Source organism: Opisthocomus hoazin, chromosome 7 (genome assembly GCF_030867145.1).
Source record: "Opisthocomus hoazin isolate bOpiHoa1 chromosome 7, bOpiHoa1.hap1, whole genome shotgun sequence".
Classification (NCBI taxonomy): Eukaryota; Metazoa; Chordata; class Aves; order Opisthocomiformes; family Opisthocomidae; genus Opisthocomus; species Opisthocomus hoazin.
The window spans coordinates 35805022-35827204 of record NC_134420.1 but is presented as its reverse complement, the minus strand read 5'-3'; the positions used below and the strand labels follow the sequence as shown (position 1 = coordinate 35827204).

The window sequence follows — 22183 nt, the reverse complement described above, 5'->3', positions numbered from 1 at the left end:
AAACTTCAACAAATCCCAACCACTTTTTAATTAGAAAAAATGAGGGCCACCCAGACATCTCATAAAGGCACGCAAGTTGTGAAGAGCCTCAGAGTCTGGTTTAGATACAGGGAAGCAATCCTTACTTGATCCTCTCTTATTCTGGCCTCACTGAACTATCTTCTGCAGGGTTCCTACCACAGAGTAGATCACTCTGAAGGTGGGCACGTTCTGCCCACCCATAGGCAGAAAAGGAGCCTCATTTTTTAGGCCTGATCAGGGTTTGTATGAGCATTTACCCCCACTCACCGAGACCATTTTCCCTTCTGAAGGCATGAAGGCTGGCCTGTTGCTGAGCCGCAGCTTGGTCTGCAAGGTGTTGAAATTGATCTCAAGTTGGCACTTCTCTTGGACCTTGGGGGGCTTGTGCAGGCGACGGTAGTCCCGGAAGTCCTCCAGTTTCTGCTGCATGGCTTGCATGGTGTTCTCTGGGGCCCGGTTCTCCAGCCAGGGGATGGTGCGACGGATCCACTCCAGCAGCTGGAAAGAGCAATGACAAGAAGCCTTCAACTGAAAATTCTGTTAAAACTACAGGTGCTGCTCTGATCTCATTAGGGACCATTTACTCTTACATTTCCTGTCAGAAAGATTCTGCCACCCAGCAGGGCTTCTAAAGAAAATTTTTCCAGCGTTTTTTGGAAGTACTTTTTTTTAACGAGCAGCCCATTCTCTATCACAGTAAGCAGTACTGCTTGTTGCAGAACTGCCAATCCAACATGCTTAAGGCATAGCTTTCGCACAATCAGGACCAAACTATGTCCTCAGATTATGCTAAAGCCTTAGACTTCTGCTGGACTGCTGCATAACTAAATGATGCTGTAGGTCATAGTATCTCCAGAAGGGTCTGACAGGAGAAATCCATTTTTGGCCTCCAGTTACACTTTTCCCACTCTAGCTTCCTTGAAGTCAGTGCTACTCTTTGAATAGCCCTCCTTAGCAAACCTGTTTTGGGAGCTGGCAAAACGCTAATGCAATGGGCAGTCTATAGTGTGAGCAGAGTAGCATTCCACGCTTTTCAGAGCAGGCTGAAACCTGGGCTCATGGGCTATGTTTGCCCTTCCTGTTCTCCATTATCCCCTCCCTACTTATCTTCCACCAACATACTCCAGTCCACATTTGGTCACCTCTTTAGTTTCACAGCTGTCGGTCTGTTAGCCTTCCTGGTTAACCAAAGCAGCCTCCAGCTTGTATCTTATACAGATTTTTTCCAACTATCAGCAAACGCATATTTCTTTCCTCAATTATCTCTAACTTCCATTCTCTCTGATCCAATTCCTGACTTCTGCAGTATATCGGCATAAAATTTGTATGAGAGATGTTACGAAGTTGTATAGTCCTGAGGAATGTAAGTTAAACCAGCTTGATTTTTCCTTTAATTTTAGCATTTCTACAGCTGCTCTTAATAAACTGAGACACTCAAAGCTGCTCTATGGAAGCTTTCTGTTTTAAAGTAGATTGCTTTTAAGGTAAGTTCGATCTTTGATTTTTCTCAAGCTAGAAGGGGAAAAGAAAGACTTTTCCAGGGAAACATGGGCCAATGGCATTCCTTGAGATTAGTTATCAGCGTTAAACGCAATTCCTTTCCACATACCACCACCCAGAAACCAACAGCACTGTAGACACCTACATCACTGGCTAGTTTCTCGTAGTCTTCCATGAGCTGTTCATTTTCTTGGTTGACTGCCAGCACCTTGCAGATACGATTTGCTGCTGTCTCCGCCTGATGAAGAGAAGAAAAACAGAAGAAGGGAAAAGTGTGAAGAAAAAAAAAAAAGAAAAAAAAAAAGAAAACCCCAAAAGCTTGCAGCTTAGCTTCCTGCTACATACCTGTGGGTAAAGTCGCCTACCCTTGGCTCTAGCAACCCGTCTGCACTTCGAAACGTCTCTCCTGACCTTTTTGCTTTCCATCTGACCTTCTATAGTAATTAATTTTTCCCTTCTCTGGTGAATACATTCCTTCAGAGATTTTCAGCTCTACTGATCCCAACCTATGTGTTGTGAGACAGCCATATTACTGTGCCCTTTCTAAAGCTGCTCCTATGAGGGGGCCCTGTTGTTCGCTTTGTACCAGAGGAACCTCGGCTGTCTCTTTACACAGACAGAGGGTTTGTGCCACCTTCTCCACTCCCCTCACCAGCATTCAGAGCTGCAACACCAGTAACTGAGTGGCGTCAAGCTGATGAGACTCTACATGCTTTTGCCCCAGGAAAGAATAACCTAAACAGAGTTAATCCATAGACTGGACTTTGGAAAATTCCTAATTTTGTTTGGAAGATAAAGTGGTAGGTACTCCTCTTAACCTTAAACTCTGCCCAGCAGAGCTGTCTTCCAGATTTCCCTGTATTTCTGGCACTCATTACAGGGCCACCTCCTCCAGCATCTTGCCGCATGACACCTACCATGTATTCAGGGTCTCATGATCCAGCTGAAAAGAGGATTCTTTTTTTCCCTTTTCTGGGTAATTTTTCTGCTTACTCTGCCACAACAAGTCTCACAAAAAAAACAGCCTGTTGTTACTATTTATGTTTTCGCTTTTGGGGTTTTTTTTTTCCCATTGCGGGATCAAAACCTTGTTCTCTGCAGGGAGCTGAACATGATAAAACACAAATTTGGAACAAAGTAAGGATCACAAAAATCCCAGCTATGAGCTCAGGAGCAGTCAGTCTGCCCTGGAGTGCCATGCATGTGTTTGGCATGGGGAACATACAGCAGGCTGATCCTAGCACAGCACTTATCTGTGGATATCAGCTCCCTTGATCATTATCACGGTGGGTGCCATGCCACAAAGCCTTGGAGGACATGCCCCTATGATGGGTGTCAGGGGATTGCTCAGCACCCCCTCACCACAGTACAGCTATCACTCTGGAGCCTGGGGAAGGTGCTAGAGCTACCCAGAGGACCCCTATGGAGTAGTCCTCCTTATGGAGGCTAAGCGGAGATGAAGAAGAGAGGGCACATGCCAACACTACAACAGACCAGTTACAAATGCTGTGTCCTGCCTTAAGACTATGTGGGGGACTGATGCCAAAAGAAGTTTTGCTGAGCTTATAGCTGGCAGGTTTCAACCTTTTTCTGTTTTTAAAAGGCCTTTTACTATCTGTTTATTCAATCTCCAAGGCCATTTGAGAAAAATTCTCTAATTTTTGCAGCTGATGCAAGGCAGCAAGAATAGCAATTAGCTCGTAGGCTATACAGTGATGTATGGACTGCTAAGGTCCAGGGGATCTGGCAATTTTATTCATTTTTAAGAAGCTGTAAAAACACATATTCAGATATCTCTCCCTTCACCAAAGTGCGTCAGCTAGCAGAAACACAGATATTAACTAATTTAGAACACATCAGAGGGACCTGTACAGGAGAAAGAACAACTTCACTTAAAAAGAAATATACATAAAAAGTGCAAACAATGATTACATTTAAGAAAGTTTGTACTTTGACCTGTTTTTAACTGAAGTTTGTACTTTAATAGATGCTTTTTGATATCCAGAGAAAGTTTTATAGACATAGGACCAAATAGTATATCGAAAAGACATTGCCAGAGCTCTACCATGATATGCCTAGTGACTGCAGGGAACTGGTGGTGCCAAATGTTCATTCCCAATTATCCCAGGAGAGGAGCTCCCTGCACACTCTTACCTCTCTTCTTTTTACACCCCAGGAACTCACTGCAGCAGCAGCCAGCTGTGCAGGAGGGACCCCATTTCGCGTAGGCATATTTACTTGTATCTGACACTAGATTTCCTCCAGCTGCTCAAGTTTTTAAATATATGTGTATGTATATGTGTGTGTTGAACATCTGTCCAAATACAAAAGTCCTCTGAATGTCAGCAATTACGACATTATTTGTACTGCACTAAGGGCTGAAGTGTAGAGGCTTTGCCTCTCCTACCAGTACTTGCTTCCCTCTGGTTCTGGCCTACTCCAGACTGCTCTGTGCAACAGCGTGCTGCTGCAGCATCAGTAAAGGCTCTGTGGCCACTGCCACCATTAATGTAATGACCAATGTGTTACACTTTCTTGCTCCGAGCAAGGCAGGACAAAAGGATCCCAGTGCTTTCAGGTAACCTCCACAAATACCTTCCACACTGCCGCTAATGAGCTGATCTGTGGTGATGGCAATCTCAGTGAAACACTTTCAGGTAGAAGAAGAGTGGCACGCTAAGATGTTTCCATGAGGCCTAGGCTGCTTGCACGCAGAGACTGTGGGGAGGGCAAGCCCAGGGCATGCCGCTCGATACCACGCTGCTGTGCGATATGCACGTGGTGCTTGGTGGACTCAAATGGAAATCTGCATAGCCAAAATAGCAGTGATTTCTCTGCCTTCTGTCTTTTCTGTACTTCTCAACCCTGAGTTGGACTGCTTAGGACGGAAGTGGAGTCAGCTGTCTCTCTAGCTCATGGATCCAGGTCTCCGCTGAGGAGGATCATAAAGGAAGGCATTCCCACAGTGCGCTACGTAGGGAAGATGCCTGCCTGTTGCTGTCCTCTGGCCTCAGAGGACCATTCTGAATACTGTATGCCAAACACAATCTCTTAATAAAATGTTAAAATGTCAGTTAGAAATTTTCACCCCAGAAATCAAGTGTACAAAATATTAAGCCAACCAGTAGCTGCATGCATTTAGTGTGAAAGTCAGAAGCAGTTAGAAAACAAGCAAACCAACAAAAGCAAGTATACCTAAAAATACATATATATATATATAAAAACATGGCATAAAGAAAAAGCAGCCATCTACACACACATGTCAGGCTGGGGACCCTGTACCTTCAAAGGCTCGGTATAAGAGAGTGAAAGAAGCAGAAAGCGGCTCATGGGACTTCCCCTTCAGGACTGGTGGCAGTAATGAAAAATCTGAATGAAAAATGGAGTGATATCATAGTAAGTCACCTAACCGTGCATGAGGCAACACATTACAATCTGAGCTGGGTCTTGTACTCAGCAATCACTTTGCATTTGCCCAGGCGTTTGAATCTGTGTCACAGAGCAGATGGCTAATGTACGGCTAGGGCAGCTCCAAAAAGGAGCTGTGCCCCTCCTGCCAGGGCACAGTTGAGTTGCTGGCCCATCAGGACTGCTAAAAATATTAATAAATGATTAAATCTTTTATCTTCCCTATAAGCCAGTTAGACTATGTGGGACTGAAGCTTTAATAACTAAGAAGCTCCATCTCTAGTTCTTGCCCTGGCTACTTAGTTCAGGTCCTGAGGCAGTAAAAGGCCGTTTTCAGTTATCCCAGGAGACCTAGCATCCACCCAAATTGCTGATGAGAGCATGGGACCTGCTGAGCAGGTTTCCAAAGCATGGAATGGGCGCAGAGAGAAGAGGAAGGGATGGGCGAGGGGCACGGCTGCTCCTGCAGCAGGCCACAACCCTCTTCATATTGTGATTTGCTGCTTCTCCAATCTGGAGTTCTTCAGGTTAAGCAGACAGCATGGAGCAGTCCCTCAGGGGCACCTGGCAAACAGCAGGCCTTATCACCAGGCTGGCATGAGTTCTGAGGCTACAGAGACTACTGGGCAAGTATCAGCTGGCCAGAGTTTGCAGCCTGGTCTTAAAGGTTTTGAACTATCCACAAAGCAGAATCCTAGCGGAAAAGTCATGACTACTCATATTATGCCAAACAGGCAAATCTACTGCACTCCTGTGGGACATATTCCCAGTTCCTTGGAAACAAGGCAGTATCACGTAATTTATATGAAAGAGGCCAGAGAACAAAAAGCTTGAACTAAAGAGCTGCTTCCTAGAACCTACTGCCTGTGTTTGCCCTCTGAAAGCCAGCACCAGCATGATATCTGCATCAGTGCTACGACCATCAGCACTGCTTTGTACAGAAGGGATGGACTCTTCCTGGAGCCAAGTTAGCCCTCAAGCTGGGCAACACATGGACTGTGTCTCAAATAGAAAAGGCCCCATGGGAGAAAAGAAGTTGTGGCTGGGTGCAGCAAGGAGATTTTACATCTGTTTGTAACATGAAGAATGCAGTCTTGAACTTCGGATTTTATTACTCCAAAGCCTACAGTCTGAAATTAGCAGTGATCTTGTGGAAAGGCTGCAGCCCAGCTAGGCTACGGCATGGGAGGAAAGGATGGACCTTTTTCTTCTATTCAAAGGATTGCAGGGAAATTGCTGTTTTGGAGGAAGTTTGCCCAAGGGGAAACTGCGACCATTTGGTTCCTGTGAGGACAAATGTCCCAATGCCAGGCAAAGAGACTCTGGAGTAAAGAGGAAGCAGAGGAAGGAGGACTGAAGTTATGGAAATGGACAAAGGGGAGGAAAGAGAAATAAAACATATAGGTGCTTGGGGAAACAGAGAAGAATGACCAGGGAAAAGCAACGAACGGAGAAGCGTGTGAGTGTGGGAAAGCTCAAGGCCTGGTAGGAACAGACTTTGTGGCTGGAGCACGTAAGTGCTATGTAACCAGCTCACAGATGACTCGGCCTAGGAAAGGAGCACTGACCCTGGGGGGGCTGCAGGTGGAAGGCAGGATGGCAGCTCAAGGGGGAGAAGCTGCGATCTCCTGGCGTAGGCTGGTGTGATCGTGGTACTTTTGAGGCACACCGCTTAGCCAGGATGGTGCCCACTAGTCACCGAAAGGATGCCAGCTCTGTCGGGGCAGACATTCGTTCACCTTTCGATGTCAGCTTTACCAAACGCTTTCTCCTCCACTGGGGTGTGAAACCGGAGGGAAGGAGCAGCTCAAGCCTGTCTGAAAGGACGTTTACGTTGCTTCTCGAGCAAGAATACAGATGGCACATCCAAGTGCATCGCTGGATGCCCTGGGCTTCCCTGCAAGTGCCCTGGGGCGGACGGGGGTCTGGCACCTTCCTCAGCGGAGAGGAGCAGTGGGCAGGGCAGGGAATGGGGAGGGGGTTGTTAGCGGTAAAGTCTCACCTTCTGCGCCCCTGAGAAGGCGTGGTAGTAACATGAGACATAGGTCATTATGGCCTTCTCATCCGGCCTTAGCGTGCCTATAATATCTGTGCAGAGAAGGAAAAGAGGTTGAAAGGATAAAGTAAGAAGCAGCACATAGAATAAAACAAAACAGTCATGGGTGGCGTGAGAGAGGGGGAGAAAATTCCCATCATGCATTGCAGGACAGGCCAAACAGATTTCCATGCGGAGAGCTGGGAATTCGGATCAGAAGGTGGCTAGCAGCGTTGGCTTGTGGCTCAAAGCGGCACCCCTCCCTCCCTCCCTCCTTGCCACCCCCCAATCCAGCGGGATCCCGAGCCGAGGATCCGGGCTCTGCGCCGTCACAGCTGCAGTCCGGGGGCCTGGCACAAGGATGCAAAAGGGCTGTTTGGAGGTCTGAACACCCGCCCGCGCTGGAGGCCCTTCCGTACGCCGAGGAGCTGGAGATCAGAGCCTGCCTACGCAGGGCGCTCCCCGCACGGGACCTGCTCTGCTGCAACACGCGCTGCCAGCTCCTGCGGCGCTGAACTACAGGCAGCTGCCCAGTTTTGGCGAGACATGTTTAGAAGGTTTCACCCACAAAATGCTTCCCTTAAGCGACTCCATTACCAACAGAAAAATGGCCAAGTCAGACACAGCAAGGACTCAACTGCTCGATTTCCAGCATGGTATGGTGGGTGAGAAAAGAGAGACAAAAAGAAACAAATGAACAAAACCAGGCAGCTCAGTTGTGCTAAGTGATGCTCTGTTTGCAAAATCACCACGGACGTTCTCGTTAGACATGCTTGGTAAGCCCCAGGTGAACTGGAACTGAATTTGCGGCAGAACTTGAGAAAGCAGCAGGTTCAGACCCTGAAGCAAGGGTGCAAGAACCTGCAGCATATGTAAGGTGAAAGATAAAGCTTTGGGTATTCACCGAGCCCTTCATAAAACCACTAAGTCAGCTCTGTTCCACCACCTTTGAAAAAGAAAAAAGAAAAAAAAAAGCGAATAGGTGTTAGCACCATTTCCAGTGGGGGCAGGCTGCAGTGTCCTGCTGAGCAGAGCAACTATGTGGTGGTCTCCACCTTTGTGAGACCAAGCATCCTAGCTCAGATTTCCCAGGAACAGGGGGTGCAGGTCCTTGTTCATCAGGGCAGCAGTTTGGAAGGCAAATGGAGACAGCAGAGCTCCCCACTCCCTCGGGTTTGTGTGCGTGCCAAGGTGCTGGCATACACAAGCGCCACTGGAAGTACCACTGACTATAAGGAAATGGGACTCCTGGATCCTTTGCCCCATGTATTATGTCTGGGGCACCACTTTGAACCAATAGCCAACTCTACCAAGAACATAATAATAAAGATGCCTGTAGCTAGAGAGAAGAGAGAGAAAGAAAAAAAGGTTTGGACATTAGCAACGGCACCAGGTGTGCTCTGTGGAGGGAGCTTGGGATCCTGCGATACCTTCTGGGCTCCTGAGAAGGCGTGGTAGAAGCTAGAAACATAGGTCATGATGGCTTTCTCGTCAGGACGGGCAGTTCCAACAATGTCTGTCAAAAAAAACCTCACGTTAAGAACATAATCAACTGGTGGGAGGACAGCAAAGGAGAGGGAGAACCACAACTGTCCAGGAGGCCTGCCGGGGTATATATGCATGTCATAGCAACTCCACAGGGCTTCCCAGCATTCCCCAGAAGATGTATCTTTCTCAGAAGCCAGGATCACTCTCCCGGTTTCCATCCCTCACGACAAAATTGCTTCCAGGATCTGGCCAGGCTAATGCAGCCGTATGTCAGCATGTCTCGTGTCACAGCACTTCCCCGTGTCACAGCACTTCCCTGTCCTGAGAACATTACTGTGAATGGTGGGTTGAATCAATCCAAACTGGCAGCAGGTTGATGTGGCTTTTATAGACATATTATACTGCAATTCCTCCATGCAGTTCTTCAAGAAAGATTCTTTCTCCCTTCCTTTCCATGCCCCTGTCCTCCATTTCAACACAACGATGGCTTGAATTTCAAAAGGCCCTTTCATTAGTTTCCGGGGAAACTCGACACCTCCAGAGATCAGAATTAATGGTGTGGAGGAATGCACATTAGCTCCACCCCATGAGGGAGGGGAGTGACCAGAAAAGAGCAATGGGAGCTCCTGCAAGGGGCCCTCTTCATAGCTGCTAACTTTGCTGAGACCTGAAGCTAGATCCACTTATTGTGGAGGTGGCTTTATTTCCTACAGAATGTCAGGAAGCACTTGAATCTACTCCAGAAACCTCACGATTTTTTGTGACCTTAGCATGATGAATGCAGGGAAAGCAAGACTCATCCCTGGGGATGGGAAATACTACCTAAGAAGATGGACATCCTAGTTACCCAAATACAGGTTCACTGGGTTCAGCTGTCCTGTCTCCACCTTTCCCCCTTATCCCTCTCACTCCCTTATTTAACAAAAGCCTTTAACTGCTTTTCCTGTCCAAATCAAGCCTGAAATACAGCTTCTACCATTGAAACCAGCTGCCTTCAGGCAAACAGCCAACAACCAGTGAACTACTTCAGGCTGTTGTTTGTACTCCAGAGTTACAGTCTTCAAAGCCTATTGCCAAGCTGGTCCTGGACAAGGCTCTGAAAAGTAATCCTTGCTGTCCCAGTGGCCTCAGAGCAGCAGTCACAGTCAGTAGCAAAAGCACCTCTGAACAACATCGATCTCTGCCTTGGTCTCCAGACCGAGTCAGTGAGGGATCTTCATGCTCAACAATTCTGAGTAGTCAAGAAGAAGCAGTTTATAATACTAATATCATGCCCTCAAAAAGGGAAGATGGCCAGCAATGTCAGCAAGAGCCCAGAAAAAAAATTGTGGAGCAAAAGGAACACGGTCCTACACCATACATTAACTCCCTTGAAAGGGAACACTTCAGTCAGCAGTGGACATAGCCAGGTGTTACTCATCTCTGCCTAGTGTGTCAAACCCAGCTTAAGAGCTCCACACCAGACTCGGAAGACCGAGGGGCACAGGAGGAAAATGGAAGTAGAACATGTGATTCATTATTCCATAGCAACTTTTTCCCTATACATTTAGTACGTGGTGAGGGAGGCAGCAATCAGAGGTTATGGAATTCTTGTACAATACAAGTCCACCTAGAAGAAGTGGGAAATTTCTTGGGAAAAAGCAAGTTAAAAGCCATTGGGTTCTACTTTACCTTCTGCATCCAGCATCTTGGGAATATCGAGATATTTCTCAGCCACATCAAAAGCTGTGTTCAGATTAGTGAGAGGATCGTCCTGGGAAAGAAACAGAGCCAGAGCATTAGCATCAACTTGTAACAAGGTACACAGCCTTTCTCTCAAAACCGAGCTATTGTGCTTGGTTTGGTTCAGGTAACTGTGCTGTCCAGAAGAAATGATGCGCAAATCCTCACGTAGCAGGATGAAACAATTAGCTTCCTTTTGAAAGCAGAGCCTGGAGACTCATGATACAATAATTAATGCATAATCCATGCACTTGCAATAAGAAGGAATAATACATTTTGTCTCAAGCCTAGTTTAAAGTAAAATTAGCTTCACATCATACTGATAGTAAACAGCCACATCTCACATTTACATCTCATGCTTATATTAGGTTTGCAACTTCCATTTTAAAGAACTGCAGAGCAGTGTATCTGTTAGAACATCTAAGCAATACTAAAATAGTAACAACATCTGCAACGGGTGCTGTCCTTAGCTAGTGTACAGTTTGTTGAACACCAGTTGAGTGGGAGGAAGAGAAATGTTTTAACAAATCTCTACCAAACAAATATATATAAAAGTACCCATTTTGTCTGAGTATTGCTTTTCCTCCTAGGCGCTGCACAGGACTTGTCATTTCCTTAGTACATTTCTATTCCTCTATATATAAACCTTCTGCTGTGGCAGGATGTACTTCAGATACAGGCATCAATATACAGTAATCAAATCCTAAACAAAGTTAAACGTGACTTATCACATTATGAGTCATATCACAAAGATAACTAGATTTTAAAGAACCACAGAAGAGAATATGAGACGCAGATGTTACCAGAAGTGAAAGACCTCTGCAAATTGCTTCCAGTATTCAAACGTAATGATCAGCCCCAAGACACCTATCAGCCTGTATGAGACCCTCATATGGGCCTTATTCCTATATTCCTGTATAACCATGCTATTTAGTTATTCTGAAGGATCAATCCACTTCATGGATGACAAATTACATTTGCACTATCAGTTTCTACTGTTAAGACAGGCAGCTTCTGCTGGAGGAAGGGCTGTGCATAAGCTGCTAGCATTTAGTCACCACGTTTGCTAAGTGTCTTTCGGGAGAGAGGAAGGATGGGGTGGTACTCTCTGTATGGTCATTTGTGCCACTCACACTGAGACCTACCTTAAAAATGAGGAAATAAGGAGTATAATTATTTCACCTTCTTTCTAGAGTGGCATCCATGTTCTGTTTCTTTTCTATTTGAGATCATGTGCCTTTGCTTACTGCATTGACTTGGAAGACAAAGTGGTGCCTGAACTCCAATCAACAGGCAGTTTCCTTTGAACCCACCCAGCATGAAAGATGAAGCTAGGCAGGCTTGAGCAGACAGGGTATGGGCATGCACAGAACTTCCTTTATGGCACTGGTCATTATGTCGCCCTTGGATTACAGCCCTCGTGAAACTAGGAAACTGAGCTATTCTGAAAAGCAGTTTCCTGCAACATTTCCCTAGGAATTAATGCATGAATTACATTGGCATGTCTTTGGGTGAATCATATTCCTTTGGGTGAATGTCTCCAGTAGACAGCAATGTTTCACCTACCAAATTAAATCACATACAGAGGCCATCAAAACAGACACAACCAGTGATCCATATTTAGTCCACTGGGACAAGTCAATATTAAGTGAGGAAATGTTGTGTGGGCACACCATGATGAAACAAGCAGCTGTCACACACAATAACAGGCCCCCACCTCAACATCAAATAGTACTTTATCCCTATATAATACACTTTCAATGGTGACTACATCAGATATATCTCCATCCACCTCTTCAGAGTTTAACAGCGGTGCAGGCAGGGGATTTTTACTATCCTCGAGCTCCAAGGAACCACCCTATGCCATGGAATTAGAGGCTGGTACCATTTCAACTTCAGCCTCTGTGTCTCCTGCCTGCTGTGGAGAAACCTCTACGAATACAAAGTGTAATCAAAAGCCTTATCTGAGGAGGTGAGACTAGCTGGTATACAACATGCCATGTCCACTCTGTGTAGACAGGGCCTTAGCTCCATTTAGGAAGGAGAAATAACAGACTTTCTTTCACTCAAGTGCAGGAGCATCCAGAAATCCCAAGTGGCAGCTCCCTTGCCAGTATCCCCCTAGTCCATGTGCTATTTTCTGCTTCTGCAGAAATGTCACCACCGTTACCAAATTTCAACCTATCCTGACGACGACCACCCTAACGCCCTGACAGAGTGTTGAGTAATAACACCCTTCCTTAGCACCAACCCATCTGAATGAGCTGCCCAAAGATCCATCAGCCTCTCCTGGAGGAAAGGGAGGAGCAAACTCACAGCAGATAGCTCTCCTATCAGTTTGCAGATAACAACACCAGGAGTGATGTTGCCAAAGGTTAAAAAGAAATTTAAAGCTGGAAGTTGGGAGAGGTTTCCTGATAGGAAAACTTACTGAGCTTGGGCACTCCCAAAGGAAGGGCTGGAAGTCTTAACATGCAGGAAACTGGAGACTCACCTAGATGAAGCCAGCAGACTTTTACTTCATATGTAAGAAAGATGTGAGATCACAGTCTCTTGGGGAATAAAGCTACAGATAGTGCTACTGAAAGCAAGCTACTTAGGTCCAGGACTAGCTCTGAGATGAGCAGAGCGCTGAACCTGAGCAAGACCCTGTTGCCTGTGGGAAAAGCTTCACCCCTCATGGACAGTGGAGCTGCTCATTGCAAAAGTGATGCTTCTTTGTGCAAGAGATTGGGTTTCCCTGGGTGCTTGTGCAAGACTACAACAGTGCATTGAGCCCTACAAAATTCCCTCCAAGCTCCACTGCTTTGGGTTCCATCCCATCGAACAACAGCTAATCATTATTTCAAGTTACCCATTTCAGCTGACTCCCATGAAAAGGGCTCATAGAATAGCTTGGGTCTAAGGGACCTTCTAAGGTCATTCAGTCCAACCTCCCCCTGCAATGAGCAGGAATATCTTCAACTAGATCAGGTTGCTCAGAGCCCCATCCAAACTGACCTTGAATGTTTTCAGGGATGGGGCATCTACCACCTCTCTGGGCAACCTGCTCCAGTGTTTCACTGCCCTCATTGTAAAAAATTTCTGCCTCACATCTAGCCTGAACCTACCCTCTTTTAGTTTAAAACCATTACTCCCTGTCCTATCGCTACAGGCCCTGCTTAGAAGTTTGTCCCCATCTTTCTTGTAAGCCCCCTTTAAGTACTGAAAAGGCCACAATCAGGTTTCCCCGGAGTCTTCTCTTCTCCAGGCTGAACAGCCCCAACTCTCTCAGCCTTTCCTCACAGGAGAGGTGCTCCAGCCCTTCGATCATTTTTCTGGCCCTCCTCTGGACCTGTTCCAGCAGGTCCATGTCTTTCCTGTGCTGAGGGCTCCAGAGCTGGATGCAGGACTGCAGCTGGGGTCTCACCAGAACAGAGTGGCAGAATCGCCTCCCTTGACCTGCTGGCCATGCTTCTCTTGATGCAGCCCAGGACATGGGTGGCTTTCTGGGCCGCAAGCGCACACTGTCAGCTCATGTCCAGCTTTTCATCCACCAGTACCCTTAAGTCCTTCTCGGCAGGGCAGTTCTCAATCCCTTCATCCCCCAGCCTGTATTGATACCAGGGGTTGCCCTGACCCAGGTGCAGGACCTTGCACTTGGCCTTGTTGAACTTCACAAGGTTCACAGTGGCCCACTTCTTGAGCTTATCCAGGTCCCTCTGGATGGCATCCCCTCGCTCAGGTGCGTTGACCACACCACTCAGCTTGGTGTCATCTGCAAACTTGCTGAGGGTGCACTCGATCCCTCTGTCCATGTCATTGATGACATTGTCCTCCCTGTGCCTTAGCATAGCTTTTAGGAGGATCCATTCGCTGATCTTCCCAGGCACAGAGGTGAGGCTGACAGGTCAGTAGCTCCCAGGGTCCTCCTTTCTGGCGAGGACAGACATTTAAAAATGGGTGCAAGCAGTATAAAGTAGTAAAGACTGGCCAGGCACCTCCAAGCTTCACAGTGCAGCACTGCAGCACCATGGCTGCAGGCACACTTTAGGGGCCCAAATGCAGCAGAGCAAACAAAAGCCAAGTCACCTGTCCCGTGATTCCTTCCACAGCTGAAACACACACCCCAGAAGAGCATGACCCAGATGAGGTTCTGCAGAGGTACCTCAGTTCCCACTCCGCTTATGTAAATACAGAAATGACAGACACAAAGAGCAACAGTAACTTGCCAGGTACTAGCTGGGCCGACCGCGAGGAAAGCTATAGTTTTACCATGGAGGAATTACATCGTTTTAGCGCTGGCAGATTGCAAAACTGCCCTAAACAAGTGCCCAACTGGCAGGTTCTCTGCTTTTGCTGACTAAAGACTACCATGGCTCCTCCTCTTTCGCCACAACCCTAACTCACACGGGGAGTCTTCTCTCCTCCTGCAGCTATTTCCAAGTCCTTGCAGCACACAAGGTTGCCATGGAAATTATTGCAGTGTGACATAAAAAAAAGTCTTCTATTAACTAGCAATCAGGAAAGGAGATGGAGGGGGAGGAAAATCGAGAGAGAGCAAGCATTTATTATATCTGCCAAAGTTGAACACTAGGAAAGAAATCCAACAGGTACAACTCCTGTTTGCAGGATTATCTGTAATGAACGCATTCAACATGGCAGTACACAGACCACGTTTCTATATGGACTGCCGTATATGAGGCAGTGTCTGAGCCATCAGTCAACCATTGTTCTTCATAAAAAGACCTTAGATGTGGCTCACACTTGAGCTACAGTCAGGTGTAAAAGGAGGAAGGGAACCCCCATCTTCTGTATATCTCTCACACACAGACCATGAGCTGAATCTCGAGATCTTATCTATAGTGAGCTGAACAATAGTAGACAGACCTGCACTGAATAGAACCATCTAACCAAATAAGTAGCTGTGGTGTCAGGGAATCACCTACGCGAAGCTGGGTGGACTTGTACCTTTTATTTTGGGGCCTGGACCATACGAGCAACTTCATCTAGGCAGTGCTTGTAGACAGAAATGTGCTTTCTCCACTAATACGGCTAGACTAGGAAAAATAGCTAGAACATAAACTCAATACAAAACTGTGCTGACAAGAGAAGTCGCTAACTTTTGGGAGGAAGACATGCAGCTACCTTTTGCTAGCATACACTGCCAATACAGGATGTGTAGCATAGACACAGCCTCTGTGAAGGAGCAGAAAACACTAAAACTGCACAAGAATGCTGCTCAAACAAGAGGTACAATGCAGACCTCTTGACAGCTTGGACTGATGTTCACCTCTTTATCTTATATGTGTGTGTGCGTACACAGAAACACACACAACATCAACAAAGGCACACACAACTGAGATGCCATTAATCATTCCCCAGAACTGGAAGAGACCTGGAGGTGGACCTCTTATCTGCTATCCACTGTGATGGCTGCTTCTCAGCAGCCTTTCTCATGTCATTCTCTGCAAGATAAGTCCCCTGCAGAGACAGCAATGATTCAAAATGTTGGGGTTGGTTGGTTTGTTTGTTTGCTTGTTTGTTTGCTTGTTTTTGAGGGAAGGGGGAGAGGGCAAGTAGGCTCCAAGGAGACCTGCAAGAATCTGTTGAGCTGAGTCAAAGGGAGGAGAAAGAATCAGTAAAGAAGGAAGCAAGTGACAGAAACCGTCCAGGCAAATACTATGTTTAGGAAGGTGCCATGTTCATACATTCTACAAATGGGTTTCAAAGATCTAGCATAAAAAAGGCAGCTTCCCCTTAACACATGTCAGATGCCAGAGCTAAAGGCTAGGCTCTGAGTGAAGTTCTTCCCAGCTATTTGCTCAAGATTTCAGCTATGGTAGAGTTCTCAAACACGCATTTAATCTCATGCCTTTAGAGTAATTGAAGCAGAACAACAATAAAAATGATACAAAAAGAGTCAGAAGACTGCAGGAGGGTAGAGGGAACCTGATGAAGGAAGGGATAAAAGGCAAGTGGAGAACAAAAGATGCTTCAACCGTACTCCAAGGAGGACAAATCCCTTCCCATTTACATTCATGCTGGCTAGAACAATCACCCTCTCTTTCACCTTAAAAAGTTTGCAGGCAATATGATCAACTAACCTTCCCTCACTCTCCTCTCACTTGGGTTTGGCTTAGGGCTTTGTTGATAGCAGAACGTGATGTAGCATTTACCTGGCTGGGTTTGTCAGATGCATGTTGCTTAGCTGCTTTTATTTTCCCAAGATCAGGCATTGAATATGTAGCTCTAGTAATTCCTTTTGTTATTATTGCTGCTGTTTATGTAAACAGGTACAGTCTCTCCCCATTGTTTATTCGTCATGTGCTGGCTCCAGACACTAAGACTGATCAGATAATATAACTGACTTCTCTGCAAGACAGTAAAGATCTAAAAGGTTACTGAAAAGCAGATCAGATTGTGTAACTCATTGCCTCAAGGATGCAGCTAATTTGATTAAGTCATTTACATATTGTCTATTTGCACAGTGATCCAAGAGCCCAGGCCTATTAGTGATGGGTGTCTATGTTTATTTCCCTAGCTAACATCGAGTACGTATGCACTTCATAACTCCCAGCCTGTGAGATCAGATGGTTGAACTTTTTGTGTATTAGCCCCAGTAATGACACATGAATTATGCTCTTGGTGACATTTCATTCCATGTGTGTGCAGATATAGTGAGACTGGATCTCAGCAGACAGCAGAAATGCCAGTGGGATGGGAACCCAGTCTGGTCTTCCATCATCCTGCTGGGTCAAGACACTGCTGGCAGCACAAACCACCGAATGCTTAGTCTCATCATCCACTTAGCAATCTTGTCTCCAAGACACACACGAAGCAGACTTTGGAGCAGCTAGATATCATGTTACCAGTGGCAATTTTTAAAGTAAAAATGAGTTACGGCAAATGCTTTTCTGGCATCTGATACCTACATGCTAGGAGAAGCCCAGTACTGCAGACAGCTCAGTGCTAAGCTGGAAGCATGTGACGTGTCCAACAAGGACACACAGACCCCTCAATGAGCTTTTGCACTTGAACACCAAGTAACTGTTCTCTATCTAACTCTCCATAGAAATGTTAAGTCTGATTTGACTCATTAGTCTGTGACATTAGCACAGAACTAGTCTCACATTTGGTGCTACTGAATTTGCCAGCTTTTGCTCATCAGCTAGGATTGGGGCATGTGTGTCTCTCATAAGGCAGTCTGAAAGCAGGGAAAGTCAAGCAGGAAGCTCATTAACTTCATGCTTCACTAAGAAGCCTGAATGTACTGATTCATCCCTCTTTCCTTCCACCCCAGTCCTCACAACTGCCAGCTTGTGCTGAAGTTCTCCAATTATGTGTATCAAGCTAATTCTTCTTCTCCCTCTTTACTTCCAAGGAGCCAAGCATCTGATTGAACAAACAAATTGAGTGGTACCTTTCGTAGCTTCCTGTAGTCGATGAGTTCTGGACGGTGTCTATGAATTAAAGCGCAGAAACCAAGGCCGTCCTTCCAACTGTGAGAGAGACAGAAGAGAGCACAATGAACCGTGCTCAGCCAGGTAGAGACACAGTGATGGGCATGAGGTAAGGCATGAAGACAGGAGGATGACTAATTCTAGTTTAGTTTCTGGCTAACTGTGCTTCTGTAAGTGCTGGGAAGGAGGCATATCTTGTACCTGGACGAGACTGCAATAAAGATTTCTTTCAATCCCTACAAAAATCCACTGTGATTAGGACTTGCCCTTTGCACTGCCACCTCCTTTTTGCTGTTCTCCATGCTGAACTCTCTATGCATGTCCTCTGGAGCATGCAAGGACAGGTGTAGAGCTCAGAGTTGAAAAAGGCGCAAGCCCTAAAGGAGGAGCAAGCCCTAAAGGAGGAACAAGTGCATGCCTTATGGAAAAGGCAGATGCCCATAGCTAGCTCTACTACAGTACTGGCTAGCATGGATGGCACCAAAGTGCATTTATGTGGTTCATACAGCTCTCCAAGACATGCTGGAAAAAGCACTATTATGCAGAATCTTCACTAGAACATCTGCCAGTTTGGAAACATTAAAAGCAGAGGAAGAAAACCTCTCATCCCTTCCCAACTCTGACATACTACAAAGCTTCCGGTGCAGCCCTTACTTCATGGCTTCTAAAGTGTTCAGAGTTTTCACAGAGCAAAGACTGTCTTGCTTAGCCCATGGCTTGTATGCTGCTCTCAGAGGACCTCATACTCTGAAGAACTTTACAAAAGCAGCAACTGTAACTGGAATAAGGAATTGAGATGTAGGTATGTGGATCCTTTTATAACCTCTGCCTTTAATTTCCTACGTGTCTCTCTGGACTACATTGTTACTGTGTAATGTGCACCTGCATTGCCTTGGGACGTCTGTCAGGAACATTGTTCAGTATACCAAGAGACATATGAAAATAACACAGATTGTAAAGCTAAGTTCTTGCCTGTAACTCACCTGATATGGAAGTTCTGGATGTTTACATTTTTGTAGGGGGCTGTCTTCCTCTGACACCATAACAAAAGTCCTTCTTTAGCAGATGTCTCTAGAGAAAGAAAGCAAGCACACCAATTAACTCATTTTCTTAGAAAACAGGAGTGTCTGGAGCATATGCTAGAAAAACATGACCAACTCCTCTTTGGTAGAGACTGCACCAAACTGTGCTTTATTGAATTTCACTTGCCAGATAATTCCTTGTTTGGAAGAGTCTACTGGGATAGTTTTGTTGCTATTATTTTCTAAATAAGGTTCTGTAAGGAGATAGCTTTTTGGGATTAGAGGGCAGAGTTTTGTAGGACTTCTAAGAGGTCCATTTTCAGTGCTAGTCCCTCAATCAGCCTGCAAGAAATGCAATAGATTCCAACATCAAAGTTGGCTTTCGGGCCTAGCCATCCTTCTGAGCTGCTCTTAAAATCTCTTACAAGAAGAGGATGTGAAAAACTCTTCTCAGTATACCTAAATCTGGCCAGAAATGTCAGAGAGACAACAGAGCAGCTTGGGAAGGGCAGCTCCCTAGGATCTTCCAGCGACTCACCTAAGAGCACATTCTGGGTCTTTTAAGTGGCAAAGCCATTTAGTTACCCCAGTTGTTCATTGTTGAACGGTGGCTGGAAAGAACTAAGATTTACCTTCAACTGAGATATCCTGAATGGCAAAACGAAGGATGATGGTCCAGATCATTCCAAGAGTCATTTTAACGTTGCCATCCACAATTTCTATGCGGGGAAAAAAAAAAAGGTAGAAAGAGAAGAAAATTGCAGGCATCAAGTTGCAAGTGCAAATCCTAGTACAACAGGAGCATCGGGGAGCATTCCTTTTTGCACCTGAGAGAACTGGAATTCCAGCTGAAAACTGTTCTTCTGTGCCTCCCCAGATGCTCTGCTCGTAGAGCAGAGTCTTGCCCAGTAGTACCCACTAATCAGACTGGTTCTCTTGCAGTATAATACTTAGCATAAAACAGACAGTTATTATCCAAAGTACCGTGAATAAGGACCAATTTAGATCAGCGTAATATCCTACAGAGGTCTAAACCCACCTTGCTCAGGTTTAATTCCAATCACTTAGAAGCCGTATAAGCCAAACTGGGAAAAAGAAAACCACTCCTTTCTTACTGCGGCATGTCTACTCCAAATCACCAGTATAACTTCCCCAGTGTAATTATACCAGAAGAACCAGTGAGACTTCCCCGTGCAGATGAGCTCTGACAACTGGTTTTGTCGTGTGAACAAGATACCACCAAGAAAGACAAGAAACATCAACATTTTCATTTTGAACAAGCCTAAATGCTTGTTGTTTCAAACAAGCCTAAATACACCAACTGCCTGCATAGGACTTCTTTCAGTCATATAATTGCCAAGAGATAACATAGCATTCCTCAAAGTACATGCATCCTGCGTGAAGAGGAAGCAAAAACTCACGCTGCCCAGCCTGAGCAGGCCATAACATAAACTAAGATGCTGAGCAGATTGTGCTTTATTGCTCATTGGACTCTGCAACATAAATCAGCAGGAGTCAACAGCTCAGAGGTTTTAGAAAATGACTGCTTGCACGTGTGAGGTATGATCTGTTTAGGATGGGGAATCAAGGTTCTGGGGGGAGGCTGGCCCAGAAAGGGACTTCCACCATGTGTAGATCAGCACCAAGCAGTCCAAATGGTGAGCTGATCCTCAACATCTACAAAAGTTCTGCACAGACTATATATACATGTCATAAAATTTACAGCCTTCACTTTTTTGGATAGTGAAACTAGCCGAGCTGCCTTCTCCTGCTCATTCTCTGGCAGGTTCCTGCACGGCAGAAGGGTCGTTCACAAACAACTGACAAGTTACCAGAGTACTTTCAGGAAGAGAAGGGTTAGAATTAACCTACTGTTTGGAGGCAGAATAATTCAAGTCCTAACAAGGCTGTCAGAAACCATTTTTGTACTACTACAGACACCTCTGTGCCACCGCTTCCATAAAGCTGCCCAGCAGGAACATGTCATGCTCCAGGGCAAGCACAAATCTGCAGTATAGGCAACTGCCACCTGTCTGGATCCTGCCACAAAAGTTACAATACTTGAAATTTTCCTTTTAAGCCGTTAGAAAAAGTTCTTCCTTGTATGAAAAATTCTCAAAATGTGAACCTGAGTGTATTCAAAAGACAAGTAGCACGCACACAAAACACATGGTTTCAGAAACTGTGCCCATCCTGTCCAAATCCCAGAAAGCTTGTGATTTAGCGATGCATGTGGTACAACTTCCAGTGTAAATTAGAAGGATAATCTCCGCTGTGCTTTGACATACATCTGCATTACGGATTTACAGATTTAAAAGATAGAAAACAAGACACGCCACCGTGTCCTACTGCAGTAAACCCCTGTATCCACTCCCTTCTGCACTTCAGAGTACACACAGATATCTTGGTGGGGCATCAGTTTGCCCGGAATTAAATAGCCAACAACTTATCACTGCAGTACAAAAGAACTGCAGTTATTCTTGCTGGCATGAAAAAACTATGTTTGCCTGTTGACAGTTTTCTCACAAATGAATTTTTTACAGGAATTTTGAGGTCAGGGGGTTGTCTGCTAGGCTGATGTAAGAAAATGTCATGTGATGGCAAGTATATTCACTTCTGCACTTTTTGCATTCTCTACCCCTCCAATAAAGCACCACAATCAACTTAAAGGACAATCCTTACTATTGTTATAAACTCCTGAGGTACTACAGCTAAAATAAGAAAGAAAGCATCCATGTTTTCAGCTTGTTTGTTTTGTTCATGTGATAGATCTTTGTGGGGATTTTCAGAAAGCAAAAAACCCCAGTGCTTGTAAAAACCACAGCAGTTGGCAGGAGGACCCTAGGGTATATTTAAGATCTGAAACTAAATACAGCTCTTTATTTTAATGGACTAGATTAAAATCTGATGGCAATACTTTAATGTTGAAAATGCTTTATGAATGCTAATAAATCAATCAGTGAGCTGAAACAGGTAATTAACATTACTGTTCCATGGATTTTAATTGGAAATAAAGGTCAAGATACTTACATAAAACCAGATGGCGTAAAGTTGCTAATGTGGCATTAGAACTCAGCACTATGCTCTGGTCACATTCTCAAATTCCTGTTTTATAGTTAGCTGGTGTAGTTAAGGTGGAAAGCATCTCTTCTCCCCAGCCCTCTTCACTGCATTACTCATTTGAAAAGGAAGATATGTGCTCCCTGCTCCCGTGTCTGATCCTTCCTTAGCAGTGCATCAAAGCAAAGCTGCTCTGGAAGAAGTCCAGAATATTTCCACCACTTCATGTCTACGTATCATTTTACTTTTCCTTGACACAGAGAAGACCCACCACCTACCAAGCAGATACTGATGTCAGTAAGATTAGCAAGTGATCCATCCCAGGATGCAGATTTAACCAACCACACCATACCCAGTCCTTTTCTCTTTTTTTTTTTTCCCCTTCTTTTAATAGAGTTGATGAAACTGTTATTATTTGTTAGAAGTGAGCAATAATTTTTCATTTCTGGAGCTAAAAAAACTTCTTCTGGCAATTTGGTTACAAA

The 22183-nt window shown here is 45.3% G+C and overlaps 1 protein-coding gene across 6 annotated transcripts in view; it reads right to left on the bottom strand.

The window, feature by feature from the left end:
* The window catches only part of ACTN1 (actinin alpha 1), a 93484-nt gene that overhangs the window by 16469 nt on the left and 54832 nt on the right, over positions 1–22183 (bottom strand). For 3 of the 6 annotated variants that reach the window (XM_075425129.1, XM_075425127.1, XM_075425125.1), the window contains exons 4-10: positions 19271–19357; positions 18600–18687; positions 17577–17655; positions 10124–10205; positions 8395–8480; positions 1667–1759; positions 289–519 (exon numbers count right to left, since the gene is read on the bottom strand). In XM_075425129.1, coding sequence (XP_075281244.1) covers positions 289–519; positions 1667–1759; positions 8395–8480; positions 10124–10205; positions 17577–17655; positions 18600–18687; positions 19271–19357 — 746 coding nt within the window. Of the gene's footprint in view, positions 1–288; positions 520–1666; positions 1760–6931; positions 7018–8394; positions 8481–10123; positions 10206–17576; positions 17656–18599; positions 18688–19270; positions 19358–22183 lie in introns of all 6 variants that reach the window. The other 3 variants (XM_075425131.1, XM_075425128.1, XM_075425126.1) reach the window with 1 other exon arrangement.